The sequence below is a fragment of the Opisthorchis viverrini genome, assembly GCF_000715545.1.
Source record: "Opisthorchis viverrini unplaced genomic scaffold opera_v5_470, whole genome shotgun sequence".
NCBI classification, from domain to species: Eukaryota; Metazoa; Platyhelminthes; class Trematoda; order Opisthorchiida; family Opisthorchiidae; genus Opisthorchis; species Opisthorchis viverrini.
The window spans coordinates 276,781-289,522 of NW_008752124.1; the positions used below are offsets into that span (position 1 = coordinate 276,781).

The following is a 12,742-nucleotide window of genomic DNA, read 5'->3' on the forward strand; positions in this document are numbered from 1 at the left end:
AGTTATCAGTACTGTGAACTTGCAACTACCCTAGCTTAAGAAGGCCGATTTCTCCGTTTGGACAGGTTTCAGGTTGACATTTAGCTGATCGTTCAAGATATTGTTGTATAGCTCACTGTTCGGTGTCAACTTTGGACTGCGATATTTCTCGCTATACTGGATGTGATTACGAATGAAGATTTTTTAAGGGCGTTTAAAAAACGAAATAAAAACAAGTGAAATAAATGAAATGCTGTCTATCCGAACGAGTAAATCCGTCCGTTTTCTTTGAAGTAAAAACCGAAAAATGTGTTTATACTTAGAGGCACCCACCAGGAGAAGACATGCAGTTTAAAATTACGGAGAGTTGACACGGTTTCCGTAGAAGCATGGAGCACTCATCTTGATCCTACATACCTACTTGAATAATTTTCTTTCCAAGAAGAGGCCAAGAGATTTCCTATCATCTGGTAATCTTTCTTGCGGATGGAAATACAGCATAGTAATAACGTGTATGTTGACACTGCAACGCAATTCATTCTATTTGTGGTTTGGCGATGCTTTTCAGTGCTACATGGGTAAGTGGTTAACATTGTACGAAAAGGACCGGTAATATAAAGCTTGTGCACTGTTATTCTTGGCAGTGTTCATGAACCATTCGTCCCAGGGTTGCATAGGCTGCACACGTATCAGATGGAAACGGTCACATTCCATCCTACTTATGACGTCTTTCTGTGTCTTCAAAAAAAGTGACGGTAAGCGATTTTGGTCTTACGACAAGTCCAGGCTCTGAACAAAGCTTTTATCGAACCTACTGGTCAATAGATATCAGTTACGTCATTTCACAAAACGCATTCTGCGGACATAAAAACTGGTGGAGCATTTCACCGATTGGATTTGTCGTCTTAACTTGGCGGAAAGATGTAGTTTTTTGGCGCCAAATATATGGCCTTCGAAGAATGGCAACACTCTCTTTGATTTAGGTTTGACCGGCCGATTCATTCTTCTTGCTTCATGAAAACAGAGGGGTTTAAGACATTTCATTCACTTATCCTACTGCGTCAATTCCTGCTGTGTCTCGAGGCAGACATTCGGTGAATGAACCAGTGAAAATTGCCAAATATACCTGGAAAGAGCTGTCGTATGATTGAGTGTTATTCAACTGCTTATCTCACTCCATTTAATTTGAGTTTAGTTTCCTTCTGTTGATAGAAGCTCTTGTCTCCGATCGTCAAACCACATGGTCTTTTCAGACAAGAACCTGCACCAGGGCTATAGGTCAGCTGTAGCAGCCATTCGGTGTCTAACTGCCATGAGACCAGAAGGAAGCACGAGGGCTAGGATACTGCCGAGTTGCCCAAGCCTAGACAGGGAAAGTCGAGAGGCAGGGGTCGGGTTCGGACCACGGACAATCCGGTCAGTAAATTTGCGCCCAAACCACTGAGCGATCTCGCCCCCCTCCGGCTCTAGGGACAGTTGTTATTTCACCGTTTTGCTGATGCAGTTATTACGATTTTCTCATGAAACAAGCCTCTTATGGTTCTTTTGAGCATCCGTAATCACTTAACTGGGAATCCAAGTGAAAGTAAGGACTATTTCGGGTGCATATTGTGAGTTCCCGAGAATAAAACCGGGAGCTGGTCAGTGGCCTCAATGGACCTTTATTACCGTTGCATTCCTAACTTGGAAAGTACATACCGTCATGTGAAATTGCTTTTTACTAGTTTATCTAAAGAATACAGATAAAGACGTCCTCTTAGTGTAGCGATGTGCAAACTCACATCACATATCTACAGCACAGTGAGCTGCAAGTGAAACATGCGACATGTCAGGTCGACAGGCGTGTGAACTTGGGAAACCTTTTCAGGCCGGAAACTCATTGTCATTGTCCCATTAGAGCTGCTGTAGATCATTCTGTGACACCTGATTCTACGTTGATCTGATTTATTTAGAACGGTAGTAATAAACCGACGTTTGAATTCAAGACATTAGTTTTTCACAAGCTTCCGGGATGTAATCGGGTGGATAAACGATGCTGCAGTTTATCTGGATCCCTAAAAAGAAAGAACCTTCGACTAAACGAATGAATTTCTGCAGCAAAATAGCTAGTGAATGATCAACCTGAAAAGGCAATGAATTAATCCATTGTTCGTCGTCTCAGTTTGTTGTTTGCTGCTTGAGCTTTCCTTTTCCTTGCCTGAAAAATGAGCTCAGACTCAACATAAGAAAGTTCACATTGAGATGTCAGACAGACTATTTTCACGTGACTCTGGATTTCGGAATTATCAATCTCTGTTACTCCAACCGCACTTTGTCGGTTCCCATAGAGAACAGTACCATCGAATTAAGTTACATTAATTTAAGTTCACCTCCACTGGGGCTAGTTTGAACCGCCATTTTGGTGTGCACATATGCTATCCTCGTTCCTTCTTCGAGCCAAATAGCACCTAAGCTATACTAGCTGTCCGATTGCTCCTACTTATTCGATAGGTTTGATCAAGTTTGGCTGGATTCGACTGGGACTTTACACAGTGGAGGTAGACGTGATAAGATACAATCGTCCTTTGTGGCGAACATAGTGCTGGCACTCCATTTGAACCAGTACCTGCTTCCGAAATCAACAGAACAGCCTGCGGTAACAAGTTCGTCTAATGCTGTTTTCACAGAATTGAAAGTACACTTACACATACATGTCCATGGCCCCAGTACAGACAACGTCATACTACTCATATGTACCTACAAATATTGTGTGGGACGAGAATCTAAGATCCTTAACTTGATGCTAAATCTGCACGGTAAATTTTCCCACCCCAAGTCACTGATGTTGGATGATGATGAACTTGTAATTGATTCGAGCAGAATTTCGGTTGTGTGTAAGACCAGAGCTGACATGAAAGTTTCTTTAATTTAGTCACTCTATAGAAGGACCGTCTGCGAGAGGTGTGAACATTCAAAGTTGCCCACTCTTGTTTGGTCCATTGGGATTTCGGTTGAATTTAGGGGTTCTGAGGAGACCCCGTCTTCCCAAACCAAGTTCCCAAGTAAATTTTGCTCAAAACTAACTCCATGAGATACAATAAATTTATCATCTTGCTCATCTTATGTGCAGTCAAGAAAGAACAAAGTGGCCAGGGGCTGCTTTGTGTTAGTGTTGACGTATGGACCACAACTTTCTGCAGGACGTTCTTGTTCCAATACAATTTCGGGCACTATAACTATGGGGCAAAAGACAAAGTTGTCCCACGTGGGGTAAGGCGGTATCGTTTTTAAGTGGTGCTGGTGGAAGCACTTCTGACCCGGCGGCCCGATGGATTTTTATGGCTCCAAGTGTGCCGTGAATGAAACGCAGAGGTATAAAAGCAGGTGACCTACTAACTTACTGTAAATATTCCACCCAACGGTCTAGATACTGTCGTCTACCAGAAAGTGGCTTCCCAACGTTATCTACGATAGGCTTGGCAACAGATCGAGTCTTGAGCGCTGTTTTCCGCATAAGTTGAGACAGTTTCCCTGTGTTCCTTGCTGTACTGGTGTCCATCTAAGCTTTCTGCCTCCAACAGGTCTTCCTATTGACGCAGCCCTCCTTCGGGTTGACTCCTTATAGACCATCTAGTCGAACCGTGCCGCTGCCCCTAATGTATTTGTCTTAACAAGAACTGACACCGACCTTTCTGAGACCTCTGAGGTCTTCTTTGCGTGATCATACCTCATTATTTTTGGTTCCAGTAAGGATCGCGTTTGATCGATCAACAAGAGAGAACTTTTTATCCGCATGTAAATAACACACAATCAACTCCGTACAGTATTTCCAGCCCTGGATCGTCATTCTCTAAATGCCTCTTTTTCAGCAACTTCGTCTTCATATCATGGACTGTAGGTATATTCTTGCACATTCCAAAGGCAGGGCGTTATTTTTTTACTTGGTTAGAAACTTTTCTGACCACGTTGAGGACACCATGTATAGTTTTCTTTTTTGTTTCTGTGGACTACTTGGCCAACGTTTTCGTCGAATTTAACCGATAGTGTGCGAGGCGATTTGGTCCTTTGCTGGCGTAAATCGAATGACTTTGAATTACAATATGCTATCAGGCATTTACAGGTGATAGGTTGCACTCCCTTAAAGCTCAAGCTGGCTGAATGTTCCACACGGGAATCACCCTGAATCCATTAAATGGGTTTTGAAGCATATAAGTCTCTGTTGTGACTCTGAAAGCCGTGCTGCTGACCGACTAGCAGGCTGGAGCTCGAATCGGATGGGACCTGTGTGTAGGGTTGGACCCTACAACCCTTTAAGGAACCGCTTACCAGGAATGAACACGAGACTTGTTTGCAATGTCGCCTACTGCCACGGTCCATCAGCTGAAATCGCACTGAACGCGCGTGTGCGGTCGTGCCCAAGGGATCCAACAAAGATATTTCCTGCAATGACCTCTGTAAAAGACTGCAACACTCAGTTGCAGAGACTACACAATTAACTTAGGCGGATCGACTTTGTGAGTCAAGAGCGTACTCACTGATCTACCTGATAAATGTGACTATCTGAGACCGAAGTATGTGTCCCATTTTTTATTGATTGTCCATTCGACATTATCATCCTAAAGACAAGATAGTATTATAATCCTCCATGTTAACATAGTACCGCCATTATCCATTATTAATGGGCGGTTCGCGGTAACAATTACATTGTTCAGGAATATGCTGACACTCAACAGAATTGACGCCTGACGTCTAAATATCGATGTCCATGGTTGCGCTGTCATGTTTAGGTCGACCGATAGCTTTCAACAGGGCTGTGCTCGTTCGCCCGCCGATCTTATTCCCTCGAATCTACGTTGGCTTCAAAAGCTTGTGTGGAGCACCATTAGCGGCTTCCGGCAGACATTCTGCGACTAATTACTATGCGCAGGCATCCAGCTGTTTGACCACTGCTGACCAGGAAATCCATTTTTGATACCAGTTATTCAGTGATCCAAATTTTTAGACCGAAGGATGTACACGTTTCTTCAGTGTTTCACTAAAGGGTTTTCTGTTGTAATCCAAATTGTCTGTGCGGAGGAACTGACAAATTTGTTTGCGGTCGCTGCATCTGATTTAAAGCCGTCAACTATTTATAGAGAAGAAATCGATGCTTGTATGTACGCCACAACTGTTCAGTCAGAAAGTGACGAAATAATACATTTGGCAAACAAACCAATGGTGAAAGGAACGTAGCACTTGGATCGATACTTTATCTGACTGCCGAATTTCTTAGGAGAGTGAATGAAGTCAGCCATTACAACGTGTTCCCACTCTTGATTGTTGTTCACCGTCGTACTGACCTTCATAGGTACTGAGTTTTGAAATTGAAGTGCCCGAGGCTCGAAGGAGTTAAAGATAAGGTAGTAACCAGGAATGCAACCACTACTTCAGTAATTTATGCACCAGAATTTTCAACCTCGATGCCTTAGCATCGCACATTATCGGGGATATGATTTGATTCTATCATCAAGTTGTTTCGGAAAATTTCTCGGAAAGATGTGAGCCAAACACTTTATNTCTGATCGAAATTAGGACAGAATTCCGGCAAGACAGAGTCCTGTTGAATTCAGCGTACCTTGCAAGCTTGTGTCTGTTGTGTCTCAGCACGAATCTCATCACCGCATCCTTGTTAATGCTTGGAAAGTGGTCGACTTAGCTAAGGGTGGCCATATTACACGAACCAGAAGAACTTATGCCCAAATCACAATTCACATTGCAAAATAAACGTGAAATAGAGAGTAAAACTGCTAAAAAAAAGTTTCCTCCCTTTCTTCATAACTCTTTTCACTCGGTTCCCTCTCAGGGAAGACCAGCGTTCAGGGTAGACCATATTCTGTTTGCTCTGTTCAGTTGACCTGTACAAATCCAGATATCCCTTTCCTACATGCAAAGCTGAGACGAGTGCATTGCAAGCACTGGTCAATAACAATGAGGATCCAAACAGCTGCAAGCGAAATCGGACTTCGATAACCCAATCAGTACTCAGCTGTTTTTGCTATCACTTCCATTTAAAACAATCGACCAGTTCGAAGAAACCCCGGATTGACTGACTCCGAACGCCACACAACCAGTTACGAGCGAGTGTTTTGGTCGATTTCTGGGAACACAACAGTTATTGTGATGAGACCGAATTCAACGCAGGTTTGGATGGATTTACTGCATACAGTGACTTGTGGATGAATCGAGGCATGATATATGCAGTACCTTTGTGCAGTTCATAATCACCGGTTGCATAGCATTAAATACACGCCCTCTACACCATCTTCATGGTGCGCTGTACAGATAAGCTGGTTTGTTCTAGAGTGATGCTGGGTCTTGATTACATCCAATAAAGCAGCTAAGTTGATTTCTTCCATACTCCCTGGGGTTCCTTAGCCGGTGCCTTAGGAGTGAAAATTTCTTTAATATCGAATGTGACAAAAACTTGTAAAGTACAAAAACATAGATTTCCGGCAAACTGGTTGAGTAGTTAAACATCCCGTTTGTTTGAAATATGAATATCCACTGCATTCAACCATGCTGTTCACATATGAACCATGTGCTTTGAAGAGTGAGTCGAGATTTGAAACAATCTTTCCGCTTACTTGTTATTTGATAATTAGTATGTTGTAAGTATGCTTACAAAGTTTTTCATAAAAAGGAACTACACTTACTACACTTACTTTGAGCTTATCCGACAAGTCAGCGTCGACCTCAGTGACTTTTCAAACTGACTCTATCAAGTGACCCCATCAATTTCTTCGTAGCTTGTGGTTACAAATATCAGACATTCTCTATCATGCTCAGTCATGTACAAATAAATAACTTTAAAGAACCACTTAGAGCTAGCAAAGCCTTTGAACTCAAGGTTTACAGGAATGGAACTTCAAGAATCCAGAAGCGAAATGCGATAGATACCGAACTAAACAAGCACGACCTTCGTAATTATCCTCAATTTGGCACATCGACAATAAAAACAGCTAATTGCTACCATCTTGTAAGTTTCCATCTGTTAAAATTACTTGACTCCTAAGCTTGCCGTAGATCAGAAGTCTGTTTATTTGAGTCGTTGGCACTACTCAAGCTGCTGCAAGTGTCAGCTGAACAATAAGCTGTTGACGGAGCACGTAAAGAATCTTTCATGCAGAGCAAACTTCAGGTGTATTTGATGAATACATCCTTACATGTGGTATTTTTTTCCTTGATTTGACTCCTACCATGCACCCACCAAATTTCACTATGTCGAAACACGCAACACCGCAACAGACAGCAGTGCTGTCAGTTTACTGGGTTCTTATGTCTAGACGAGCACGATACTGGCAGACAGAGTGATGTCCAAAAGTGGGAGCGCAGCCACGTTGTACGGCGCTGGCGTGAGCAGCATGGATATGCCACAATGGAGGGCTTGTGGAAATAACGATCGATCCAGGTCGCTCGCCTAATGGACTTGCCACATCCCGTCGAAAGCGCACATCAAGTCTGCTACTGTTACTGCGGAATCGTTAATAGCGACGGTCAGACTTCTGTAGGAGAGTGATAGATGGCTAGGTGTACAGTAGTCCCTCGACCAAGCATCAGGCTTCCAGTCCTATGGAGGAAGTGATTTCAGCCTATAGGGTAAAACAACAGAAGAACCTCTGATGACTGCCACAAGAAACATTCTCACTACAAAACAGTTATTTGCGCTCTGGTTTGGTATCTGTACCTTGTTCTATGGGCCTCGACAGTGTTAGGTAATCATGGAAATACACATGAACTCGCCCTGTCTATCACGTTGAAGATAATCAAATCGCCTGGTGAGCAAATGGGGTTCGAATGAGATTCGGGCAAGGAAAGAGAGACAGTCAGTGCAGGAGTCATTTCACTGCGGTTTGCCCCTGCCGTATATGTAGTCCACCCAGTGAAACCGAATCAAGGATAATGAATACCTTGGATTGTTGTGGATTACTGCGTTCCCGCATTCTGGTGGACGGATTTTGACAACCGAATGGTAGTTCACACTCGCCTCAAAGGATATGGATGACTGGATTCATCAGAAGCCAGTTTTGGCATGCTCATATCAAACATCTGCCGATGTGGATCAGTTCTCAGCAGTAGTCGATGGAGTTTTTACACTAAATCTTGTGGTTATGATACCTAAGGAAGCATTAGAGTAAGCTGGTGTGAGAGCTCTGTCCAAAATTGTTTGAGTGAGACTTCTCATTCACTTGTAAGTCGAAATGTGTGGGGCACAGCCAGGTACCCTAGGCGACTTGAGTACATTGAATGCGTCTATAACCGCTGTGGCTCTGCTTTGCCATGTTATGGCCTGGCTCTCACCAACTTTCGCCAGAAATACTGAAGAACTGAAGAAGCACTTATCCCTGTAAACCAAGGCTTCATACTAGGTGGCCCCAACATTTTAATCTCATGACTTTCTCTTAATGCGCTACTGATTCTGACTTGTTACCAACTTCCATTTTAGACCTCGTCCCACTGAGAACACCTTACTGCCAGCTAAAATGTTCTATGCAAGAGGCATCGGTGAAGACAGAATATGAACAAGTAACTTTTGGAGTCAGCGTAGGTTCGATTGCCAGTGTATTGCTGAAGCACATTCAAGATGTATTTCTATAAAGCTGGGTAAAACAAGTATCATCAGTTATCAGTACTGTGAACTTGCAACTACCCTAGCTTAAGAAGGCCGATTTCTCCGTTTGGACAGGTTTCAGGTTGACATTTAGCTGATCGTTCAAGATATTGTTGTATAGCTCACTGTTCGGTGTCAACTTTGGACTGCGATATTTCTCGCTATACTGGATGTGATTACGAATGAAGATTTTTTAAGGGCGTTTAAAAAACGAAATAAAAACAAGTGAAATAAATGAAATGCTGTCTATCCGAACGAGTAAATCCGTCCGTTTTCTTTGAAGTAAAAACCGAAAAATGTGTTTATACTTAGAGGCACCCACCAGGAGAAGACATGCAGTTTAAAATTACGGAGAGTTGACACGGTTTCCGTAGAAGCATGGAGCACTCATCTTGATCCTACATACCTACTTGAATAATTTTCTTTCCAAGAAGAGGCCAAGAGATTTCCTATCATCTGGTAATCTTTCTTGCGGATGGAAATACAGCATAGTAATAACGTGTATGTTGACACTGCAACGCAATTCATTCTATTTGTGGTTTGGCGATGCTTTTCAGTGCTACATGGGTAAGTGGTTAACATTGTACGAAAAGGACCGGTAATATAAAGCTTGTGCACTGTTATTCTTGGCAGTGTTCATGAACCATTCGTCCCAGGGTTGCATAGGCTGCACACGTATCAGATGGAAACGGTCACATTCCATCCTACTTATGACGTCTTTCTGTGTCTTCAAAAAAAGTGACGGTAAGCGATTTTGGTCTTACGACAAGTCCAGGCTCTGAACAAAGCTTTTATCGAACCTACTGGTCAATAGATATCAGTTACGTCATTTCACAAAACGCATTCTGCGGACATAACAACTAGTGGAGCATTTCATCAATTGGATTTGTCGTCTTAACTTGGCGGAAAGATGTAGTTTTTTAGCGCCAAATATATGGCCTTCGAAGAATGGCAACACTCTCTTTGATTTAGGTTTGACCGGCCGATTCATTCTTCTTGCTTCATGAAAACAGAGGGGTTTAAGACATTTCATTCACTTATCCTACTGCGTCAATTCCTGCTGTGTCTCGAGGCAGACATTCGGTGAATGAACCAGTGAAAATTGCCAAATATACCTGGAAAGAGCTGTCGTATGATTGAGTGTTATTCAACTGCTTATCTCACTCCATTTAATTTGAGTTTAGTTTCCTTCTGTTGATAGAAGCTCTTGTCTCCGATCGTCAAACCACATGGTCTTTTCAGACAAGAACCTGCACCAGGGCTATAGGTCAGCTGTAGCAGCCATTCGGTGTCTAACTGCCATGAGACCAGAAGGAAGCACGAGGGCTAGGATACTGCCGAGTTGCCCAAGCCTAGACAGGGAAAGTCGAGAGGCAGGGGTCGGGTTCGGACCACGGACAATCCGGTCAGTAAATTTGCGCCCAAACCACTGAGCGATCTCGCCCCCCTCCGGCTCTAGGGTCAGTTGTTATTTCACCGTTTTGCTGATGCAGTTATTACGATTTTCTCATGAAACAAGCCTCTTATGGTTCTTTTGAGCATCCGTAATCACTTAACTGGGAATCCAAGTGAAAGTAAGGACTATTTCGGGTGCATATTGTGAGTTCCCGAGAATAAAACCGGGAGCTGGTCAGTGGCCTCAATGGACCTTTATTACCGTTGCATTCCTAACTTGGAAAGTACATACCGTCATGTGAAATTGCTTTTTACTAGTTTATCTAAAGAATACAGATAAAGACGTCCTCTTAGTGTAGCGATGTGCAAACTCACATCACATATCTACAGCACAGTGAGCTGCAAGTGAAACATGCGACATGTCAGGTCGACAGGCGTGTGAACTTGGGAAACCTTTTCAGGCCGGAAACTCATTGTCATTGTCCCATTAGAGCTGCTGTAGATCATTCTGTGACACCTGATTCTACGTTGATCTGATTTATTTAGAACGGTAGTAATAAACCGACGTTTGAATTCAAGACATTAGTTTTTCACAAGCTTCCGGGATGTAATCGGGTGGATAAACGATGCTGCAGTTTATCTGGATCCCTAAAAAGAAAGAACCTTCGACTAAACGAATGAATTTCTGCAGCAAAATAGCTAGTGAATGATCAACCTGAAAAGGCAATGAATTAATCCATTGTTCGTCGTCTCAGTTTGTTGTTTGCTGCTTGAGCTTTCCTTTTCCTTGCCTGAAAAATGAGCTCAGACTCAACATAAGAAAGTTCACATTGAGATGTCAGACAGACTATTTTCACGTGACTCTGGATTTCGGAATTATCAATCTCTGTTACTCCAACCGCACTTTGTCGGTTCCCATAGAGAACAGTACCATCGAATTAAGTTACATTAATTTAAGTTCACCTCCACTGGGGCTAGTTTGAATCGCCATTTTGGTGTGCACATATGCTATCTTCGTTCCTTCTTCGAGCCAAATAGCACCTAAGCTATACTAGCTGTCCGATTGCTCCTACTTATTCGATAGGTTTGATCAAGTTTGGCTGGATTCGACTGGGACTTTACACAGTGGAGGTAGACGTGATAAGATACAATCGTCCTTTGTGGCGAACATAGTGCTGGCACTCCATTTGAACCAGTACCTGCTTCCGAAATCAACAGAACAGCCTGCGGTAACAAGTTCGTCTAATGCTGTTTTCACAGAATTGAAAGTACACTTACACATACATGTCCATGGCCCCAGTACAGACAACGTCATACTACTCATATGTACCTACAAATATTGTGTGGGACGAGAATCTAAGATCCTTAACTTGATGCTAAATCTGCACGGTAAATTTTCCCACCCCAAGTCACTGATGTTGGATGATGATGAACTTGTAATTGATTCGAGCAGAATTTCGGTTGTGTGTAAGACCAGAGCTGACATGAAAGTTTCTTTAATTTAGTCACTCTATAGAAGGACCGTCTGCGAGAGGTGTGAACATTCAAAGTTGCCCACTCTTGTTTGGTCCATTGGGATTTCGGTTGAATTTAGGGGTTCTGAGGAGACCCCGTCTTCCCAAACCAAGTTCCCAAGTAAATTTTGCTCAAAACTAACTCCATGAGATACAATAAATTTATCATCTTGCTCATCTTATGTGCAGTCAAGAAAGAACAAAGTGGCCAGGGGCTGCTTTGTGTTAGTGTTGACGTATGGACCACAACTTTCTGCAGGACGTTCTTGTTCCAATACAATTTCGGGCACTATAACTATGGGGCAAAAGACAAAGTTGTCCCACGTGGGGTAAGGCGGTATCGTTTTTAAGTGGTGCTGGTGGAAGCACTTCTGACCCGGCGGCCCGATGGATTTTTATGGCTCCAAGTGTGCCGTGAATGAAACGCAGAGGTATAAAAGCAGGTGACCTACTAACTTACTGTAAATATTCCACCCAACGGTCTAGATACTGTCGTCTACCAGAAAGTGGCTTCCCAACGTTATCTACGATAGGCTTGGCAACAGATCGAGTCTTGAGCGCTGTTTTCCGCATAAGTTGAGACAGTTTCCCTGTGTTCCTTGCTGTACTGGTGTCCATCTAAGCTTTCTGCCTCCAACAGGTCTTCCTATTGACGCAGCCCTCCTTCGGGTTGACTCCTTATAGACCATCTAGTCGAACCGTGCCGCTGCCCCTAATGTATTTGTCTTAACAAGAACTGACACCGACCTTTCTGAGACCTCTGAGGTCTTCTTTGCGTGATCATACCTCATTATTTTTGGTTCCAGTAAGGATCGCGTTTGATCGATCAACAAGAGAGAACTTTTTATCCGCATGTAAATAACACACAATCAACTCCGTACAGTATTTCCAGCCCTGGATCGTCATTCTCTAAATGCCTCTTTTTCAGCAACTTCGTCTTCATATCATGGACTGTAGGTATATTCTTGCACATTCCAAAGGCAGGGCGTTATTTTTTTACTTGGTTAGAAACTTTTCTGACCACGTTGAGGACACCATGTATAGTTTTCTTTTTTGTTTCTGTGGACTACTTGGCCAACGTTTTCGTCGAATTTAACCGATAGTGTGCGAGGCGATTTGGTCCTTTGCTGGCGTAAATCGAATGACTTTGAATTACAATATGCTATCAGGCATTTACAGGTGATAGGTTGCACTCCCTTAAAGCTCAAGCTGGCTGAATGTTCCACAC

At 43.0% G+C, this 12,742-nt stretch overlaps 1 protein-coding gene across 1 annotated transcript; it reads left to right on the plus strand.

Annotated features, from left to right (window-relative positions):
• Window positions 1-1,219: 1,219 nt before the first annotated feature.
• On the plus strand, window positions 1,220-10,038 carry T265_11240 (hypothetical protein; the record flags this gene model as incomplete). The annotated part of the gene is made up of 2 exons (XM_009177842.1): window positions 1,220-1,395; window positions 9,807-10,038. 2 exons carry the CDS (start codon window positions 1,220-1,222, stop codon window positions 10,036-10,038), a joined length of 408 nt encoding a protein of 135 aa, XP_009176106.1.
• Window positions 10,039-12,742: the final 2,704 nt, after the last annotated feature.